Source organism: Hippocampus zosterae, chromosome 16 (assembly GCF_025434085.1).
Source record: "Hippocampus zosterae strain Florida chromosome 16, ASM2543408v3, whole genome shotgun sequence".
In the NCBI taxonomy this organism is placed as follows: Eukaryota; Metazoa; Chordata; class Actinopteri; order Syngnathiformes; family Syngnathidae; genus Hippocampus; species Hippocampus zosterae.
The window spans coordinates 17,163,609-17,182,636 of record NC_067466.1 but is presented as its reverse complement, the minus strand read 5'-3'; the positions used below and the strand labels follow the sequence as shown (position 1 = coordinate 17,182,636).

The 19,028-nt window shown below is 44.6% G+C and overlaps 3 protein-coding genes across 6 annotated transcripts; all 3 read right to left on the bottom strand.

Annotated features, from left to right (window-relative positions):
• Positions 1-5,838: 5,838 nt before the first annotated feature.
• LOC127588273 (cornifelin homolog B-like) lies at positions 5,839-7,900 on the bottom strand. 2 transcript variants are annotated; one of them, XM_052046929.1, is made up of 4 exons: positions 7,816-7,900; positions 7,034-7,192; positions 6,772-6,932; positions 5,839-6,606 (listed from the first exon to the last, which is right to left on the bottom strand). In XM_052046929.1, the coding sequence occupies exons 2-4, from the start codon at positions 7,137-7,139 to the stop codon at positions 6,475-6,477; spliced, it is 399 nt and encodes a 132-aa protein (XP_051902889.1). In that variant the 5' UTR covers positions 7,140-7,192; positions 7,816-7,900; the 3' UTR covers positions 5,839-6,474. The 2 variants fall into 2 exon arrangements, with proteins under 2 accessions (XP_051902889.1, XP_051902890.1); XM_052046930.1 differs by having other exon boundaries at positions 7,034-7,186; positions 7,692-7,822.
• A 5,238-nt stretch (positions 7,901-13,138) lies between these two features.
• Positions 13,139-16,473, bottom strand: LOC127588264 (heterogeneous nuclear ribonucleoprotein A/B-like). Of its 3 annotated transcripts, none has more exons than XM_052046921.1 (9): positions 16,246-16,473; positions 15,048-15,233; positions 14,698-14,866; positions 14,444-14,602; positions 14,215-14,346; positions 14,008-14,134; positions 13,760-13,909; positions 13,359-13,443; positions 13,139-13,300 (listed from the first exon to the last, which is right to left on the bottom strand). In XM_052046921.1, the coding sequence occupies exons 2-8, from the start codon at positions 15,206-15,208 to the stop codon at positions 13,376-13,378; spliced, it is 966 nt and encodes a 321-aa protein (XP_051902881.1). In that variant the 5' UTR covers positions 15,209-15,233; positions 16,246-16,473; the 3' UTR covers positions 13,139-13,300; positions 13,359-13,375. The 3 variants fall into 3 exon arrangements, with proteins under 3 accessions (XP_051902881.1, XP_051902879.1, XP_051902880.1); XM_052046919.1 differs by having other exon boundaries at positions 13,359-13,467; positions 16,246-16,472; XM_052046920.1 differs by having other exon boundaries at positions 13,359-13,467; positions 14,026-14,134; positions 16,246-16,472.
• A 628-nt stretch (positions 16,474-17,101) lies between these two features.
• LOC127588269 (maternal B9.10 protein-like) lies at positions 17,102-19,010 on the bottom strand. The gene is made up of 4 exons (XM_052046926.1): positions 18,509-19,010; positions 18,267-18,404; positions 17,833-18,094; positions 17,102-17,556 (listed from the first exon to the last, which is right to left on the bottom strand). Exons 1-4 carry the CDS (start codon positions 18,679-18,681, stop codon positions 17,341-17,343), a joined length of 789 nt encoding a protein of 262 aa, XP_051902886.1. The 5' UTR covers positions 18,682-19,010; the 3' UTR covers positions 17,102-17,340.
• Positions 19,011-19,028: the final 18 nt, after the last annotated feature.

Sequence of the window (19,028 nt, the reverse complement as noted above, 5' to 3'; positions counted from 1 at the left end):
CGATTCTCCCTTTTCTCTTCTTTCTCGTGTGCCGGCGCTCCCGTCCGTCGTCGCAACAATACAGATACTTCATGAATTTGCTCTCGAAAAGCTCCTCAACCTGGATTCTTTTGGTTGTTGAAGATTTACCTGGGATTAAATGCCAGGATTATTTAAAAAAAAAACAAACGTCTTGAATGCGTTCATGATGAGCTCATCCCGAAAAAACTCTTTGGTGACTCAATGTGCATTTTGTATGGCAGTGCTGGTATGTCGTGCAAGGCGGGGAGGGGCAACCCCCCCTTGGCGGCCATTAGGGTCCTCCCGCCGAGCGAGGGGGAGATAAGGAGGGAATTGAAAAAGTGGAGGAAAGAAGAGAAAGAGGCTTCTCCTTCGCTATCTATCTTCTTTTCTTCCCCCCTCGTCTCTTTGAGCTTGATTAGCCTGCGAGTTTTAAGAGGCTCGTTATCAAGCTCGGAGGCCAGGCAACTTCTTCTTCTTCTTCTTCTGACTGTTGACACACATGCACACACACAAGCCCTGCGCGCGTGTGTGTGTGTGTGTGTCTCCTTGACTGATATGGAGTCACAATGCGGTCAAGCAATCGGTCGCGTCGGCGGACCTGAGGGACTCCAACATGTCTGCCGGCCGCTTTGCGTCCGTTCTCATTTTAATTTTTTTTTCTCTCATGTCAAGCGACCGGTCACTCTGTTCATGTAAAATATAAAATCGGCATTTTTAAGAGCCCGAGTAAGATTGTTCAAGTAGGAGACAAAAAGTTGAATTTTCGCTGTTAGCACTAATGCTACATGAAAATGAAAAACAATGACAATTGCTCAAGATGCAAGTTTCGAAAATTGCCAAGAAACTTTGGTCAATGTCTAAAGATGAGTTGTAGACAAAAATCTGAAATGACAGTCCCTCAAAATGCACATTTTGAGAATTGCCAATAAAAAAAAATAACGAATTAAAATGGACAAAAATCATCAAAGTCAGTAAAAATCATTCTCATTTTGAAGCATCAAGATCCGTTTTAAGCATTTCGACAAACGCTTAAAACAAAATGTGAAATCATGATTCCTCAAAAAGTAACGCAAATGAAAGTTCCCAAATAACTTTCCTTCTTTTGTTTAGCCAAACAGACATTTTCGTGACTGTTCCAATTAATTTTAGGTACCTTTATGAACTCAAGCTTCAGTTCTCTTTTTTTTCCCTTCAGTGTTTTGTTTTGGTTTTTTTAAGCACTCTGGTTGTCAGGACGGCTTTACCGTTGCCAGCCGTCCCACTGATGCATCTGTCGGGCTCGCTTTTGTTTATGGCGTCAAGAATGTTAAGGCGACACGTTAGCCTCGGCTACTTCACATGTGCGAATGTGTGCCCCAAAAGTGGCCGGCTGAAAAAAAGAAGGCGAGGGAGGGCTGAGGGGGCGATTTGGACATCCAATGGGGTGCAGATCTGGTGAATTTTGCTGGCTGTTTAGTCTAGCAATCGCCATGGTGACAAGGAGTCTAGCTTTAAGGATTTTTTTGGAAGGTGGGGTGGATGGGGGCGGGGGGTTACAGCGAGTGAGGACGAATGGGGGGCGTGGGTCAGGGTAGTTAGAGGCACTACGGGTCAGGCAGGATTAAACGGCGTCCTTCAAACCAAACGTATGTAATTGCACTCAGAAAGTTTCCAGAAAAAATGTCCAGAAGAGGAAAAAAAAAATGTTCAAACAAAAACTAAAGACTTGTCTCCCCAAAAATGAAAAGTTGAAAATATCAAAGAAATTATCTTGGGTTAGAATTTTCATCCTGATTGAGATCTTTCTCCTGTAAAAACTAGTTTTGTTTTGCTTTTGTTTTTGTTTTTTTGTGAGCACAATCTTTTGAAAGAACACGTTTTCTAAATATAAGATTCCAAGGAATAAGTTATACAGATTTTACAGCAACACGACTAAAGATTAAAATGATGGCAATGAATAGTGTTTTTTCTCTAAAAATTTTATCTGTTAACATTTTTTTGGGGGGTTGAGGGGACAATTCATGCAAAATATCAGTAGTCTACAATCCATGCAGCGCTACCGAAAACGGCACGCAAACTCAGTATAAGTCATCGGGTGAAGGTTTCGTAGAGCGGCCCAAATAAAAGTGGGGTGTCAAGGCTTGTGTCGCACAGCCATAGAAAGACACACACACCCACACACGCACGCACGCGCTCGGCTGGTCTGGACAGTTTAAGTCGGTGCTGACAGTGAAAGGCAATTCCTGAGACTTGGTTCTCGGCCAAGCACACTTTTGATTGGGAGCCGTCTGCATCCGCGCTCACGTTTATTTAACACTCGTCCTCTTGTCTACGTCGCCATGAGAGCTCACGTGTTTTTGGTCGAAGGCCCAAATGTTCCCCCCGAGAAAAGATCCAAACTAACGCCGATTAATGTGCGTGTGTTTTTTGGCCACGGTTAGCAGCAAGTCAAATACGCGTGAGCAAGAGTTATAGATCGTCTTCAGCCTTTCAACGAAGCTCGAGATGCACTTTGCGGCGGCAGTATATCACCACGCTAACGCCGCTAATGAAGGGAAAAGCTCCTCCCCATCGTCCGATACTGACCCCCGGTGGACGACGACCAAATCGTCATAAGGATTCCCTGAAACGGACTTCAGAGGACGACACCAATTGGAAAAACTGCACCACCAAAGTGACATTGTGATCGTGAGTTTGGCAATTTCAACGTCACTATTTACAATCGTGAGGAGGCTAAAGCGGCTAAAGCGTCATTTTAAATAATAGTCCAAATAAAATGAGGGTGGATAGTACTAGAAAAAGGTCATATTATAAAAAACAAGAAAGTCCATTTTCCAGAATCACTGAAGAAGTTAATTTAAATGTTTTTATAAAAATCTGTAAAAATGTCATACTTTGAGGAGGGTAGGAAAGGGATTCTTTTCAAAGCCAATCTTATTTTTGGAGAAAAAAATGGCACGGTTTAAATTGTTTGTTACCTAAAACAAACTCAAGTTTTAAGGAATATTTTTTTTTTAATATTTTTTTGTTGAAGTATTTTTTAAGGCTTCCTTCTCCATGAACTAACATTGGGTTTTTGAGAAATAAAACCATATTTTTAAAAAATCAACTGCATTTTTTCCCATCGCACATTTAAAAAAAAAAAAACTTCTGTCTTGCAAAAGACATTTTTCGACCTGCATCTACAAACGTATTAAACGGACTGAACTCCAATTTCAAGTTCATAATTATTACTTTTTTTTTAACAGATCTTGTAAAAAGAAAACCTTTTTCAAAATCATTTCTCTTCTGACATTTTGACTTTAGTCTCAAAAAAATATCGCTTCTTGTGAAATCCCAACTGAAAGCCTCCCTCCCAATCATGCGCATTGCACCTTTTTTTTGTCACAACTATATGCTTTTATTTTGTAAAACAGCTTTCTAAGGTGTACTTTGGCCTTAGTGCCCTTTTATTTCCTGCAGTCAACATTTCTTGTAAAATGGCAACTTTCAGTTCCACAAATTCACTTCTGTAAAATCCCCCCCCCCCCCCCCCATCGAATTGGACCTGCTCAAACCGTTCCGAACGTTGTCGCTGAATTTGCCCAGGAGTCCTGTCGTCTACCGAGAGGCCTGAATGTTTTGATTGACAATCTCGTCCTGATTGAAATAGATGGCCAAATCAGCAGGAGTCCGAAAAGTCTGGGCCCGTGCGCCCCTTTGCCCTCGACCCTCGCCCTCCCCTTCGCACGGCCGCAGTTATCAGACGCTCCCCGCTGCCGTTGTTTTCAGAGGTCAGAGTTGTTTGTTTGCCTGCAGGCTCGCGCTGTGATAGTCGGACTACGCCTGAGCGCCCCACGCATATGTCGTCGCCCCCCCCCCCCCCTCACCCCACCTAAGAAACGTACCATCACCTCATCTTAATCTGAGCGTTATCAGCCCACTCCTCCATCCCCCGCAAACTCGGAGCTTGTCTTTTGAAAAAGGAACACTTCCCCCAGGAAATGACAAAAGACTTGGAGGCAGATAGACCGTGTCTCTATCTGTCATGGCGGAAGACGGGGGGGTCAGGTTATCACGGTTCATGTCACTCAGGTGGGCTTCATAGGCCTCAGGTTCAAATGCATCCAGTGAGCCGGATTCTCAAAAGTGTGCGATACACAAGCTCCCTCTTGTGGTGCGGGAAAGAATCGCGGCCTAAGTGCAGTTCAGTTGTATTTCACTTTGAGGTTGCGCAATACGGCATTTGGCGCCCCGCCTGTCAGAAGAGTTTTGATGTCAGCTGATTTCTGCCCAGTGACGAGTAGCCGATCAGAGATGAGGGACACTTGAGCTAAATTGAAAAATGTTTTCATTCCGTGATGAATCACTTTCAGGAGAGAAGTCATTCTCAACTTGCTCCCGTCAAAGTACAACTTTACTCTCCTCAAGATTCAAAAATAATCATAATTTCACATTTACTTTGTGTTCCCAACTTAAAAATAAGTATTTTTCCAAAATGCAACTTTACTCTCACAATCGTCATTATTATTATTCTCACACGATTACATCTTTAGTATTGTAAAATCAGCAATTTATTCATGGATCAAGAACTTTTTTTTTCTTTCAACATTATGATTTTATTTTTTTCCATAAATCTCCTCCAAAAAGTTTTGAGTCCCGTTGTTTATTCTGGCAATTATGACATTAGTATTACTTTTCGAAGTAGTGCAAAATTACTGGATGGACAAAACTAAACATGAAACTTTAAAACAAATCGATATTCAATTTAGAATAAATGATAAATTTATCCAACGTACTTAATAATTTAAAATTTACGAGGGGGTTTACTGAATCAAATATGAGATTCTTTTGTTTGACTCCGTCGAGCTGAATGAAGACTTAACCATGTGTCGCCCCCTTGTGGTTGTCACACGACCGCTGCCACTGACGTTTGACGTTTGTGATCACAATTCAAATTCGAGTCATAGCGCAGCCTTAGTTGCACCTGTAGTTTTGTAACTTTTCCAAATTGGATTATAACCTGGGGGGAGGGGGGGTCAACTGCCTGATTAAGCAACACGGAGGAAATGAGACAAGCTATTTTGTCCGAGGATGGGAGCGGATGAAGTGAGTGCTGGAGGTGGGACAAGTTGCCTGCGCGCCTTGTGTGTGTGTGTGTGTGTGTGTGTGTGTGCGTGTGTGTGTGGAAGTCACAGATATTAAATCAGCTCTTGTGGGCCTTTTAAGGAGGCACAACAGAAGCCCTGTGCCCCCGCCAACACAACAAAGCGGGCAGCCAGCCAGCAATGAACATTCCTGCCGCCTTTACGAGCTGCCCTGGCCACGCCCCTTCACTCGCACCCCATTAACGTCGGCCGCATTCGTCCCGGCCAACCCAGACGCTCCAATCTCATCCAATTCTGGTTTTGTTTTGGCTCTTTGCGGCTTCGTATGATTCATTAAAAACGATGTCGATCTTGCTAACGTTTGGCAAATTAGTGTACTGCCACTTGCAGACTTTTAGGAATCGTATCGAGTAGAAAGTGGCAAAGGAAAATAAAAATAAGCAAGCCAGTCTTCTGACTTTTGGGTTATTAAAAGCGCAGGCTAAGATTTGTGGGGTTTTTTTTTTCATTTTTACTAAAAATGTAATTGACTGCTTCACTTTTATTGCTCTGGGAATTTTTATAATTGGCTAATCCATACTTTGATTCACAAATGTTTACAAATATGCCTTCTATGTGATTTTATCATTTAGTACCCCCGCGACCTCCCCACCTCCAAAAAAAATACATGTCAATAGTTTAATGGTTTCTCTCTTAACTTCTTATCTCACCAAAATTTTTGCTGTCATTGTAAAAAACAAAAAAAAACAATTGGTTCGTCATTCGATCAAATGATTTACTTTGTTTTATTTTGAAAAAAAAGTTTGAATCAAAAAACAAAAATCAACTTTCCGTTTTATATATTTATATTGTATCGTTATAAGATAAATATTGAGATGCAACATGAACATCAAAACCATGAGCGTAGTAACTGAATGAAAAATGACCAAATCAATCATGAAAATCAACTTTTCAAAATGACCAAAGACTGTGCGATGTCCTTCATTCAATTATTCCAGAAACAATTTGCAAGATTCAAGAGGCACGGATACATTTTCTCCTGCGGTCCCTTTACAATCCTCAAGGGGGTGCCAGTGAGCAGATTAGCTTTGTTATCTCCAGAAATCAGAATTCCAATCCAAATGATTGAATGATCGCGGCTCGTCGTACACATCGGCAGTGTTTGGGAGTTCATTAGTAAAGTTTGCCTCGAGAAAAGAAAAATGTCCCGCGACACATGGCGCCCATCCCGAAAAATCAATCTTCCCCATCGAAAATGAATTGATAAGCCATTAGCCTGTTCGACAGAAAGAAAAATGGCACTGGATATGTGTCAATATTGTTTGCGTGCGTTTTACAAACGTGTGACACCCCCCCACCCCCTCCAACGACCCCCCTCCAAAGTGTGAAAAGGAGCGTTATGCCGTTAGGCCAAGGTCTTAGTATGTTTGTTCACCAGCACGATTTCGATGGCCCGCGCTTTCATCTCGCGCGCCATTTGGCACCAAACGCACGCCGCGCAGAAGGTGGCGCACACGCAGTCGTTGAACATGGAGCCCTGCGGACGACAGATGCAGCGTCACTCGAAAAAAGGCGCTCGAAAAACGATATCCCGAACGTTTTGCGAGTGGTCAAAAGTCTCCCGCCCGGAAGCTCACGTCGTCTATTTGTGCTTTTGCTTGCAGGGGCGAGGAGGGGGGGGGGGGGCGCAAGGCTGGCTTACCCGGATGCCGTAGAGCTGGCGCATGGACACCCTGGTGGACATGGTGACGGGAGGGACGAAGGGGCTGAGCAGGACGTCCACCAAGGGGAGGCAGAGGCACTCGCCGTATTTCTTGGCCGTCATGCAGGCGAAGCAAGGCAAGCACCAGAAGGCGCAGCAGCCTTTTAAAGACACACACACGGAAAACACACACAGCGGGTTGCCCTCGCAAACTCCCAACGCTCGTCAACATGATGGTGATGTCACCTCGCTCGTCTCTTACACATGGGCACGTCGTCGCAGCAGTCGCAGATGCCGCTGCCCCACTCGTTGGAGTCTTGGTGGACCATGACGGGCTGAGGCTGCTTGACGACCATCTTGGACGTCATGTCGGCTCCCTGGCGGAGGAGGACAAAGTCTCACTCGGTTTGCAGCCCTGTCGCTGGAGAATTACACACAAAGAAAGGTGGGGACAATTTTGTGTTTGTTTTTGTTTTTTATCAGATATCGTATTTCCTCTCAGAAGGAGATAATAAGCGCGATAGACGCATGCGGGTGATTGGTCAGATAGAAACGGGACGAAAAACGGTCCAAATATTGGATGATCAAATGGTTATATTTGAACATGAAGGTGGACAAGTCATCTTTTTCCCTCAAATCGGTATCGTGACAAAATCTTCTTTCAGGACAAATAGTTGTTTGTTTGTTGTTGTTGTTTTTCCCCCAAATTTGTTATTTGAATCTTTCGTGACATGGCCAACTTTAAAACCCTCCGCCCAAAGGAAAATCCACTTATCCCAAAACATGTTCAAGAACACGGTCCGATTTGTTTTTCTCCCAAAAATGTTCCTTTTTCTTCAACAAAAAAAAAAAAAAAAAAAGAGCCACACGACAAACTCATTTGCCAAATTGCCTGTTTGAAAACGAATCACCAGCCCGACTCACCCCGATGACTTGAAATCCAGTCAGGTGTGCTTCTCCCCACCAAAAGATGAACATCAAAATAGTGACATTGTGAAATATCGCAAGGACAAGAACAATAAAACACGCGTGAGCGCGTCTTACCGGAGTGTGTGGCACCTTGAGGAAAGGAAAGCGAACGTCTCCGAATAGCCTGAGTGAGTGACTCCCGAAATAAAAAGCTGAGAAGAGCGACCGGACCGACCTGCTGGGCCGGTCGCCGACCAGCTGACGGCAAAGCTCCTCCAACACGAGGGACATCATCGCCAACGGGATTTGAATGCCAAAAGCTGATTGGTAGATCCATTCGGATTGGTACTGTACTTTGTGGGCTTTTCCATAAAGTTAGAAGAAATATTTTCGGGATTTTGCACAAAGATGACAAAAAGTGCACTTTGCCCCAACACGTGCTTGTGGATATTGCGCAATATTTTGTTGGTTTCAGAATCATTTAGTAGCATTTTGTACACCCCCCCTCCCCCCATTACATTTTTTTCGCCTCGCCCCCTGAAAAAAAAACCTAAATAAATAAAAAAATGGAGAGAGATTTGCTAGGTAGGTTCAAAATGTATCATGTGGCTTTCGTGTGAAAACAATTTTGTGGATCCTGACTCGTATAATTTTGTGTCTTTTGTTTCAGAATCATTTATTGACCGAAAGGCCTGAATTTGAAGATCCCCGAAGCGAAGCGACGTACTTTTGAACAGTACCGACAAATGCATTCCGGTCGCCACAAGGTGATGACATCATTTTGTTGGAGCAGCGCCAGCCAATGCCAACCGCACCAGATCACCTCCACCCAAAACCTGGCGCAGGCGCGGCAGCAATAGAAATTCTCCAAATGCTCGACTTGTGTTGACTCCTTAACACCATCGGTGTCAACCAGGTGACCCGGGGGCCACCTCCGGCCCGCCACATCATTGAATTGAAAAAAAGATTGAGATTGCATTTTGTAAGAAAATTTGTACAAAAATGACTTGCGTGGAAAAAATGATGATGATCATTTGTGGATCATATATCATGAAGGATTTGACACAAATATTACTGTCACGCTTTTTCAGACATTTTTGGGGGATGGTTGAAAAAAAATCATGTCATTGCACGATTGCAGTTTGCTCGATCGGTATGACGATGAGTCGCCACAAATCATCCCAAAAAAAAAAATACGTCCGCCCGTCCCGTGGCCGCGTGGACAGTAACCTCTCGATCCGCATCGCTCATTTGTTTGCTTTCTTCTCACTGCAGGTCAGCAGGTTCGTCCGGAAGGCGGCTTTCGGCCGGTTCACGCCAGACCGCGCGGATCCTCATGTGGGTTGAAGGTCACTGGAACACTCCGTACAGACTCGTATGCGCGCGTGAAGCACGCAGGGGAGGGAGGAGTCAACAGATGAGTGAAGTAGCAGTTGCAATTCCAGCAGGAGAAGAGACGCGCACGCATCAGCGACTGCACATCAGGTTCGCAAAATGTTCTTCCTCTCAAAAATGTCATTTTCCCCGATATGCTCACAGCTTGCCTTTTGCTTGCAGGCGACCGCGCAAAATGAACGGCGGTGCTGACATCCAAAGCGAGCAGACCTCCGTCTGGGCTGGATTTGGCCGCGGTCCCCCGGAGGAGCACTTGGGGGTGGCGAGCGACCCTTTCCTGACGGCCGCCCGGCTCCTGCGCGCCGGCGACCGGAAAGTCAAAGAGGACAAACGGCATCAGCACAGAGGCGCCGGCGTAGCCGCGAGGACGCCACGCAAGCAGTGGAGAACGTTGAAGACGCCCGGACTGGCGCCCATCGCCGAGACGTAGCCGCAACGCCAGCTTCGTTCGACTCGCGAATGTGTTCCATGCACGCGACGCGCTGCACCGCGCGGTGCTTTGCTCATTGCAAACAGCTCTCAAGGATTTTCTGCCCGTTTTCTACGATTCCATGTCGACTGAAATCACGTCTGTCATTTACAATCTGGATGCTCATTTGGGATCCGTCTTTTTCAGATACTAATTTGCCCGGTACTTAGAAAGGTTTTTACATTACACGAAATCTGTGAAATGATAAATCCCTGGCGTGCTTTTTTGTCGATATCGTCCATTATCAAAGGGTGGAACGAAAGTGTTGACGTGTTCCTCCACTGCCACATTCATTCTTGAATGTGGCACTGTGGAGTCTTCAACTGCCGCCTTTAACTTCCCTTTTTCTCTTGATGTCCACGGCGAGTTAAGCATTTTAGAGCAGGTCACGTGCTAGCCATGGCGTTTGAGTCGAAAAAAACGACGAATAAAATGACCATGTATAGTAAGGCCAAAAAAAAATGTTTGACACCAAACAACCATGTATAGTAAGTTGTTTTTAGGCCCCCCCAAAACAAAAAACTACCATGTATAGTAAGGCGTTTTTAGCTAAAAAATACGACCATGTATAGTAAGCCGTTTCTGAACCAAAAAAACGACCATGTATAGTAAGGCGTTTTTAGCGTGAAAAAAACGACAAAGTATAGTAAGGCGTTTTTAGCCGAAAAAAACGACCATGTATAGTAAGGTGTTTTTAGCGTGAAAAAAACGACAAAGTATAGTAAGGCGTTTTTAGCCGAAAAAAACGACCATGTATAGTAAGGCGTTTTTAGCCAATAAAAACGACCATGTATAGTAAGGCTTTTTAGCCGAAAAAAAAAGACCATGTATAGTAAGGCTTTTTTAGCTGAAAAAAACGACCATGTATAGTAAGGCGTTTTTAGCCCCCAAAAAACGACCATGTATAGTTAGCCGTTTTTAGCCCCAAAAAAACGACCATGTATAGTAAGGCGTTTTTAGCCCCAAAAAAACGACCATGTATAGTAAGGCGTTTTTGACCCGAAAAAAACGACCATGTAGAGTAAGGCGTTTTTGACCCCAAAAAAACGACCATGTATAGTAAGGGTTTTTTTTGCCGAAAAAAACGACAATGTATAGTAAGGCGTTTTTTTTGCCAAAAAAAACGACCATGTATAGTAAGGCGTTTTTAGCTGGAAAAAAACGACCATGTATAGTAAGGCGTTTTTGACCCGAAAAAAACGACCATGTATAGTAAGGCGTTTTTGACCCCAAAAAAACGACCATGTATAGAAAGGTGTTTTTAGCCCAAAAAAAACGACCATGTATATAAAGGAGTTTTTGACCCGAAAAAAACGACCATGTATAGTAAGGCGTTTTAGCCGAAAAAAACAACCTATAGCAAGGCGTTTTTAGCCCCCCAAAAAACGACCATGTATAGTAAGGCGTTTTTGACCCCAAAAAAACGACCATGTATAGTAAGGCTTTTTTGACCCCAAAAAAACCTCAATGGATAGTAAGGCGTTTTTAGCCGAAAAAAACGACCATGCATAGTAAGGCGTTTTTGAGCGAAAAAAACGACCATGTATAGTAAGGCTTTTTTAGCCAAAAAAAAAACGACCATGTATAGTAAGGCGTTTTTGACCCCAAAAAAACGACCATGTATAGTAAGCCGTTTTTAGCCCCAAAAAAACGACCATGTATATATAGTAAGGCTTTTTTAGCCGAAAAAAAACGACCATGTATAGTAAGGCTTTTTAGCCGAAAAAAAAGACCATGTATAGTAAGGCGTTTTTAGCGTGAAAAAATTACTATACATGGTCGTTTTTTTGGGGCTAAAAACGGCTTACTATACATGGTCGTTTTTTTGGGGCTAAAAACGGCTTACTATACATGGTCGTTTTTTTGGGGCTAAAAACGGCTTACTATACATGGTCGTTTTTTGGGGGCTAAAAAAGCCTTACTATACATGGTCTTTTTTTTCGGCTAAAAAGCCTTACTATACATGGTTGTTTTTTTTGGCTAAAAAAGCCTTACTATACATGGTCGTTTTTTTCGGCTAAAAAAGCCTTACTATACATGGTTGTTTTTTTTGGCTAAAAAAGCCTTACTATACATGGTTGTTTTTTTCGGCTAAAAAAGCCTTACTATACATGGTTGTTTTTTTTGGCTAAAAAAGCCTTACTATACATGGTTGTTTTTTTTCGGCTAAAAAAGCCTTTCTATACATGGTCGATTTTTTGGGGTAAAAAACGCCTTACTATACATGGTCGTTTTTTTCGGCTAAAAAAGCCTTACTATACATGGTCGTTTTTTTTGGCTAAAAAAGCCTTACTATACATGGTCGTTTTTTTCGGCTAAAAAAGCCTTACTATACATGGTTGTTTTTTTTGGCTAAAAAAGCCTTACTATACATGGTCGTTTTTTTCGCTCAAAAACGCCTTACTATACATGGTCGTTTTTTTGGGGCTAAAAACGGCTTACTATACATGGTCGTTTTTTTGGGGCTAAAAAAGCCTTACTATACATGGTCGTTTTTTTCGCTCAAAAACGCCTTACTATACATGGTCGTTTTTTTCGGCTAAAAAAGCCTTACTATACATGGTCGTTTTTTTCGGCTAAAAAAGCCTTACTATACATGGTCGTTTTTTTTGGCTAAAAAAGCCTTACTATACATGGTCGTTTTTTTCGCTCAAAAACGCCTTTCTATACATGGTCGATTTTTTGGGGTAAAAAACGCCTTACTATACATGGTCGATTTTTTTGGCTAAAAAAGCCTTACTATACATGGTCGTTTTTTTCGCTCAAAAACGCCTTACTATACATGGTCGTTTTTTTTGGCTAAAAAAGCCTTACTATACATGGTCGTTTTTTTCGGCTAAAAACGCCTTACTATACATGGTCATTTTTTTCGGCTAAAAATGCCTTACTATACATGGTCGTTTTTTTCGCTCAAAAACGCCTTACTATACATGGTCGTTTTTTTTGGCTAAAAAAGCCTTACTATACATGGTCGTTTTTTTCGGCTAAAAACGCCTTACTATACATGGTCGATTTTTTTGGCTAAAAAAGCCTTACTATACATGGTCGTTTTTTTCGCTCAAAAACGCCTTACTATACATGGTCGTTTTTTTTGGCTAAAAAAGCCTTACTATACATGGTCGTTTTTTTTGGCTAAAAAAGCCTTTCTATACATGGTCGATTTTTTCGCTCAAAAACGCCTTACTATACATGGTCGGTTTTTTCGGCTAAAAAAGCCTTTCTATACATGGTCGATTTTTTGGGCTAAAAAAGCCTTACTATACATGGTCGTTTTTGTCGGCTAAAAAAGCCTTACTATACATGGTCGTTTTTTTCACGCTAAAAAAGGCTGAATGGTTTGAATTGGGATTTGGTACGAGGAATAACGGTTTTAAACTTTTCATTCTCAAACAAACAAAAAGGACACCACGTCTGAATTTTTCTCTTTTTTTTTAATTTGTCAAAAAAAAAAGCTCCTTTACAGCGCCAAGTCAGTCGTCCAAACCTGCAAAGCCAGCTGACATGTAAAATACCCTTACAATACATTAGAATCAAAACAGGTACCAAAAAGTACAGTAAAATTACACTTCCTTTCAATGGAAATGTTGGGAAGGGAAAACAAAACAGAAGGAAAATAAAACCTAAAAAAATGAAAGCATACAATACAAAAAAAAGGGGGGGGGAAAAAAGTTACATTTCTGATGTTTTCTGTACAAATGGTCTTCTGTCATAAAAGGAGTCGCGTTTGTCCAGTCGGCCATTTTGTTTGGCTGGATCCTAAGAGACAAGAACCCTATAAGCGTGCCTGCCGCGGAGCTGACGGCGGATGACGTACCTTCCGAGGCGCGCGCATCAGTATGGCTTGTAGGTGCTCTGGTGGCCCCGTCTGGGAGCTTTGCCGTAACTGGCGCTGCCCTGGCCTGGCAACACAGCATCATCGTCAACTGCACACATCGCAAGTCGAAACAAACACAACACATTTCCACATGGTGGCGGAGCGCGACACAGTTTCAATCGCAGCTTCACGGGCGCAATCTTTGCATCGTCAACATTTGTTTTGATAGGCGTGTTCACAAATCAAACTCGGGCATTGTTTAACGCCACTTTTTCCAAGAAGAGTATTCACTGTGAGTGCTTTACAAGATGGCTAGCTAGAGAACAAAAGGTTATTCCAAATGAACTAGAAATAGAAAGCCCCCCCCTCCCGCTCCTTTTAATATGCCGCGTCATACGTACTGTAGTCGTATCCAGGGTATCCATAGTAGCCACCGGAGGGGTAGTCGTAGCCGCCGTAGCCGCTGTAGCTGCTGTAGCCGCCGTAGCCTTGGCCGCCGTATCCCTGGTAGTAGCTTCCGTAGCCGCCCTGGTTCCAGCCTTGGCTCTGGCCTGTCGACGCAAAGCCAAGGCAAGGCAAGGCACCCACATTAAGCCCTTCAATCCGACTCCTTTCCAGGATCAACTTCTTAACAAGTACGACGCCCGACCCCCGCTGCGGCCGCGACCTCCTTGGCTGCCGTAGCCTCCGCCGCGTCCTCCGCCGTACTGCTGCTGCTGCTGTTGTTGCTGCTGCTGCTGGTACACCTCCTTGGGCTGGGCGATCTTCAGCTCGCACTGCACCCAGAAACACAACGGCCACCCTTCAAACGCCCGTGCCGACGTTCTGGCCGCCCGCCTCCACAAGAACCACTGACCCTTCCGCCCTCGATGTTGTGGAACTTCTTCTCCAAGCACTTCTTGACGCTGGCTTCCTCTTTGTACGTGATGAAGATGAAGCCCCTCCTCTTCTTCGACTTGGGATCCAGGGGAAGCTCGATGGTTTCGATCTGAAAGATGACGACGACACGCGTCGGCAACTCGACCTCATTGCGCTCCATCAACAGACTTTGCTCTGTAGCCAGTGGGGGGGCGGGGTCTCCTCACCTCTCCAAAGGCTCCGAAGTGCTCCCTGATGCTTTCCTCGGTGGCTTCCGGGTTCAAACCGCCGACAAAGATCTTCTTGACGGGCTCCTTCTTCATGGCCAGGGCCCGCTTGGGGTCGATCTGGCGCCCGTCCAGTTTGTGCTGGCTCTGCTGCAGCACCTGCAAAGCGCACGCGCGGACGCACAGCCAACTAGTCAGTCGGCACGCAGGCGGACGAGGACACCGCACGGCGTTTCGTTTCGACGAGCACCCGCCTTGTCCACACTGGCGGAGTCTTTGAAGAGCACGAAGCCGAAGCCGCGGGAGCGTCCGCTGGCCGTGTCAATTTTGATGGTGCAGTCCGAAACCTCGCCGAACTTGCTGAAGTAGTCCTTGAGGTCCTTCTTGTTGGTTTCCCAGCTCAGGCCGCCAACAAACATTTTGCTGGAGAAGAGAAAAGGGGGAGTAGGGGCGGACGCTTGTTACTCTTCCTGGTGACGTGCACACAAATACAACCGCGTTGCAAGAAAATGCCCGGAAGTGTTGAGGAAATACATCACACGCAAGAAACCGAGGTTGACAAATAGAAAATTCTTCAAAATTAAAATAAAAAAAGGGCACCCACCCTGCATCCTCTTCACTTTTGCTGGCGTCAATCTTGCCGCCGTCTGCATCGTCGTCGGCCATCAGCTCGGCTTCGGCGGCGGCATCGTCATTCTGGTCCTCGTCGCCCTCGTTTCCATTTTGCTCCGAAGTCTCCATGAGCAGAATGTCAGCGTCGGCCATCGTGAGGTTGGATTGTTAACGTAGCCTGAAATGAGATTGGGGGTGGGGGGGGGGGACAGTACATTTCATCAGTGCGGAAGCCTGCGACCATTCAAATCATGTATTCTTGAGTGTAGCATAGACATGTTTTTTCAGCCTTTCTGCAAATTATAAGGGTTTTTTGTGCACTATTTTGTATTTGAAAACGTCTCTGCTGCCAAGTTACACCACTACTGCATTGTGACAACAATCTGCTAGTGATTTTTACGTTTGTTCTATACATTAACCATTAACATACAAGTATTGTAATTATAGATGTTCTCAATGAATAAGGAGTTAATTTTTTTTTGAAATCGTTTCCGCCAAATATCAGAATCGGCATCAAAACAATAACAACAAAAACGTCCAAATCAGTTGGGGTCTGGTTTTGAGATCGTGGTTCATGTTCTTCATGACTCACTCTGTTTGAATGACAATTTTTAAAAATCGCGATTATCCAAAATACTTAACGTGGCTTTTTTAGTACTTCACAGGAATTAAAGAGCGACTTCAAAGTTGCTCGAGCCCAACTGACTGACCTGAACCGGGGGAGGGAGTATTCCCATTCAAACAAATGCACGCTTGTCACACAGACCAAAACATGCGCAATCGGCCACTTTCAGCAGTTGTACTTAAAGTCACACTCGATTGGCCGAGTTATTATAACAGTAGACGTTTTTAAATGGATACTTGGACGGCCGCGTTTTCCACTTTGGCGACCTCGGCAAATGTTTGGTAACAATAAGATGGCTAGCCGGATGCTAACGAACCGCACTCGCGGGGAACGAGCAAGGCCCCGGGTGGCATTCCGACACTTGCAAACGAAACCAAGCGAAACATTACACACCGCGCACGGCAGTGGAGTTCATGGTAACGACCGAGATACAAAAAGTGTACAACCAGGTGGAAATTATGACTCGAATGCGCGTTAATCATTCATTAGCCATACGCAACACCAGCCTGAACATAAGGCGCTAGTGTTAGCCAGCTAGCTCGTCGATACGATAGCATCGTCTTACCGATCCGGGAAATGATGGTACAGTACAATTACGCTCAAATCGGAAGGTAGTCCAACAATACGTCAATAGCCGCGTACGGGAACCTTATCGCTCCTAGAGTTATAAACAAGCGCTTCAACAGCCGAAGAAGAGCAAATCTGTCTTACTTTAACAAGGGGAGGGGGGAAAAAAAGAGAGGGAGCCGCCGGATCTCAGCTCAAAATGGACACTCCGAATTCACCGCTAACTCGTGGCTGTTTATATACGACCGGATGTGACCTAGCGCTAAGCCACGTTCTAACAACACCCTTCCCGATTGGCCGGAGAAGTTACGCGCGCGAATAATGCCGCCGCGCCATTGGCCCGACGGTGGCCGTGACGCCCCAGAGTGACCGAGTGTCCTTCCTGTACACTTGCCTCGTCCTGCCGGAAGGCGGTTTTAAGCTAGTGCTAGCTAGTACTTGTACTCGTGAGGATAAAAAGCGTAGTAAAACATGGACCTTTAGATGGATGTCGATATCAAATGGACAATTGCACAAAAACACAATACATTAGACCTAATACTTTCATTGGGGGCGCTAATCATTGCTAAGGTGGAAAGTTCCTAATAAAATAATTTAAATCCAGATGCGAAGAGACCGTACTTTCAAATATAAGCAGTAATCTCCCACTTAATCAACACGTAATTAACACAATCCCCCCAGTGTAAAAAAAAAAATAAAAAGGCCCATTAGATGCAGCTTGATGTTGATTGCGGTTTCTATTCCCCCTGGGTAACATTGTTCTAGGATGAGTCCCTTAGTAGTCCATGTTGCAGACATTACATTGAGCACAGCGGCTACACAATCAAGTAACCGAGGGATTAACACAAACCATCTGAAACGGATCTGTTTATTTCTTTTGAGCTACAGTTCACAATTTACTTTATTCACAGGTACCGGTGATTAAAAACACATTTACAGTTAGAATTACTTAAAAGCACTTGTGTCAAGACGTTAAAAAAGGGGTGAAAAAAGTTAAATCATGCACAAATATTCAAAACCATTTCCTTCAAAGACACAAACAGCCCCGAGACTTTTTTTTTCCCCTCTCCCTTCACCGATGATCCAGAAAATTCTAGGAGCGGGACTTGCTGACCCAGTGGTACTTATCCACACGAGGCCCAGTGAAGGTAAACATAGCCCGGTAGGAATGGAAACCTTTGGAGCCCGCCAGGTGCTGTGGTGAGAGATGAGGTAGAGGGACGAGAGGCAGGAAGGTGTCCCCGCCGAATGGCTTCCTTTTGGGGTGGGTGAGCCATGTCTGGGGTGCGCCGGGAGCAAACTCGCTGAACTAAAGGGTGTTTGTAAAATACACGTCGATGATGATGATGTGATGGAACGTAACAAGGTAGTACTTATTTTACTTGGGTAGATTTTCAGTTAACTGTAAAAGGAGGAAATGTAAATTCAATGGTAACGTTACATTTGAATTAGCTTTAAAAAACTCTCATAAAGTTAAATTGAAGTGTTGTGGGAAGGAGAAGGCTAAAACTAGCCTCAGTCTATACTGTACTTTCAAGCACTAAGGTGGCTAAAGTACGACCCGTCTTTCCTTGCGCCGACTTACCCGGTAGACGCTTTTGGGATTGCTAACAGTCGGGATGGTTTTGGGTTCGGCACCGAGAGCAGCAGATGGCCCGCTGCTGCTATCACCGCCCTCTTCCTCCTCCACCCCATCATCATCATCATCCTCATCCGAAGAACTCTCCGAGGGTACGTCCAGGCTGGCTCGCTCCACGGCGTCGTTGACTCGCCGGGAGAACTGGCCGTCGGCACGCCGGCTGCCGTCCACCTTTGAGATGGAGAAGGGGGTGCCGTGTTCGCCGTACCTGCCACACATGTCTCAATTTTCAAGCAACTTGGATTTTAAAAAAATAACGACAAAGACCATGCTATTAAATTTCAAGTAGAGGACAGTCAGTCATTAAGCAAGCCATTTGTCATTTCGATTTTCAAATAAACAAGCCTCTGGCTTTTGTTGGATACAAAATGTCCGCCAACCTGCACGACACTTCTCCGGGGTCAACCCACACGGTGAGCTCCTGAGGCAGGCCCAAGTCCTCGTAGCGCACGCTGCTTCTATCGCACGCCTTCTGAAGCACCGGATCCTGTTGTTGTACCCGGTTCATTCGCAGACACCTAAAGCGGAGAAGAATAAAAAATAATAAATCTAGAATTGTCGGCCATTATGTAGAAGTCCCATGCTTTGAAAACGCTACCCAAAGAGTGACACTGAAGCCTACCTGTAGGCCTGCCCCTTGGTGGGCACGTTGGGGTGCCAGTGGTTCTTGTAGCTCTCAAACAAGGCGGACGTGAGCGCGGCGCCGAAGCGCTCACGGCCGTCGTTGTCCAGACACCCGTAGCGCTTGACCACGCGGCCCATGAAAAAGACGGCGGCGGCAATTTCCTCCTTCATAGCGTCGTTTCAAATGGAGCACCTGAAAGAACAAGACTGCTTCTCTGCTACAACATAGAGGGGGGATTTTTTTTTATTTAAAAAAGCACGTAGGGTGCTCTGACAAGTAAAAAAAAAAAGTAAAGATAAAGGGAACTAGAATAGTTCAAGCAAACATATTTGCTGTTGGCGCCCCACCGAAAAGTCAGCCTTCTTGTTCCAAACTCTTAACTTGACTGGTGTCACAAGTCTGGCGTGGGATGAGCCGACACCTGTCGACACTTGAATTAATTGGCATGTGGGCGGAGCAAACCATCTGATTGGTCCAATGGGAGGACTGCTCGAACGGCTCTTCCGTTTTCTCATTT

What these genes read in the sequence shown, in the direction of transcription:
- LOC127588273 (XM_052046929.1), bottom strand. Translation starts at nt 7,139, where the DNA reads ATGACGTCCAAGATGGTCGTCAAGCAGCCTCAGCCCGTCATGGTCCAC. An exon ending in CTGCGACGACGTGCCCATGT is followed by an intron (nt 6,933 to 7,033) that starts GTAAGAGACGAG and finishes TGTCTTTAAAAG; the next exon opens with GCTGCTGCGCCTTCTGGTGC. An exon ending in GCCAGCTCTACGGCATCCGG is followed by an intron (nt 6,607 to 6,771) that starts GTAAGCCAGCCT and finishes TGTCGTCCGCAG; the next exon opens with GGCTCCATGTTCAACGACTG.
- LOC127588264 (XM_052046919.1), bottom strand. Translation starts at nt 15,208, where the DNA reads ATGGCCGACGCTGACATTCTGCTCATGGAGACTTCGGAGCAAAATGGA. An exon ending in AAAAGTGAAGAGGATGCAGG is followed by an intron (nt 14,867 to 15,047) that starts GTGGGTGCCCTT and finishes TCTCTTCTCCAG; the next exon opens with CAAAATGTTTGTTGGCGGCC. An exon ending in ATACCCTGGATACGACTACA is followed by an intron (nt 13,468 to 13,759) that starts GTACGTATGACG and finishes CGATGTGTGCAG; the next exon opens with TTGACGATGATGCTGTGTTG.
- LOC127588269 (XM_052046926.1), bottom strand. Translation starts at nt 18,681, where the DNA reads ATGAAGGAGGAAATTGCCGCCGCCGTCTTTTTCATGGGCCGCGTGGTC. An exon ending in CCCGGAGAAGTGTCGTGCAG is followed by an intron (nt 18,095 to 18,266) that starts GTTGGCGGACAT and finishes CATGTGTGGCAG; the next exon opens with GTACGGCGAACACGGCACCC. An exon ending in ATCCCAAAAGCGTCTACCGG is followed by an intron (nt 17,557 to 17,832) that starts GTAAGTCGGCGC and finishes AACACCCTTTAG; the next exon opens with TTCAGCGAGTTTGCTCCCGG.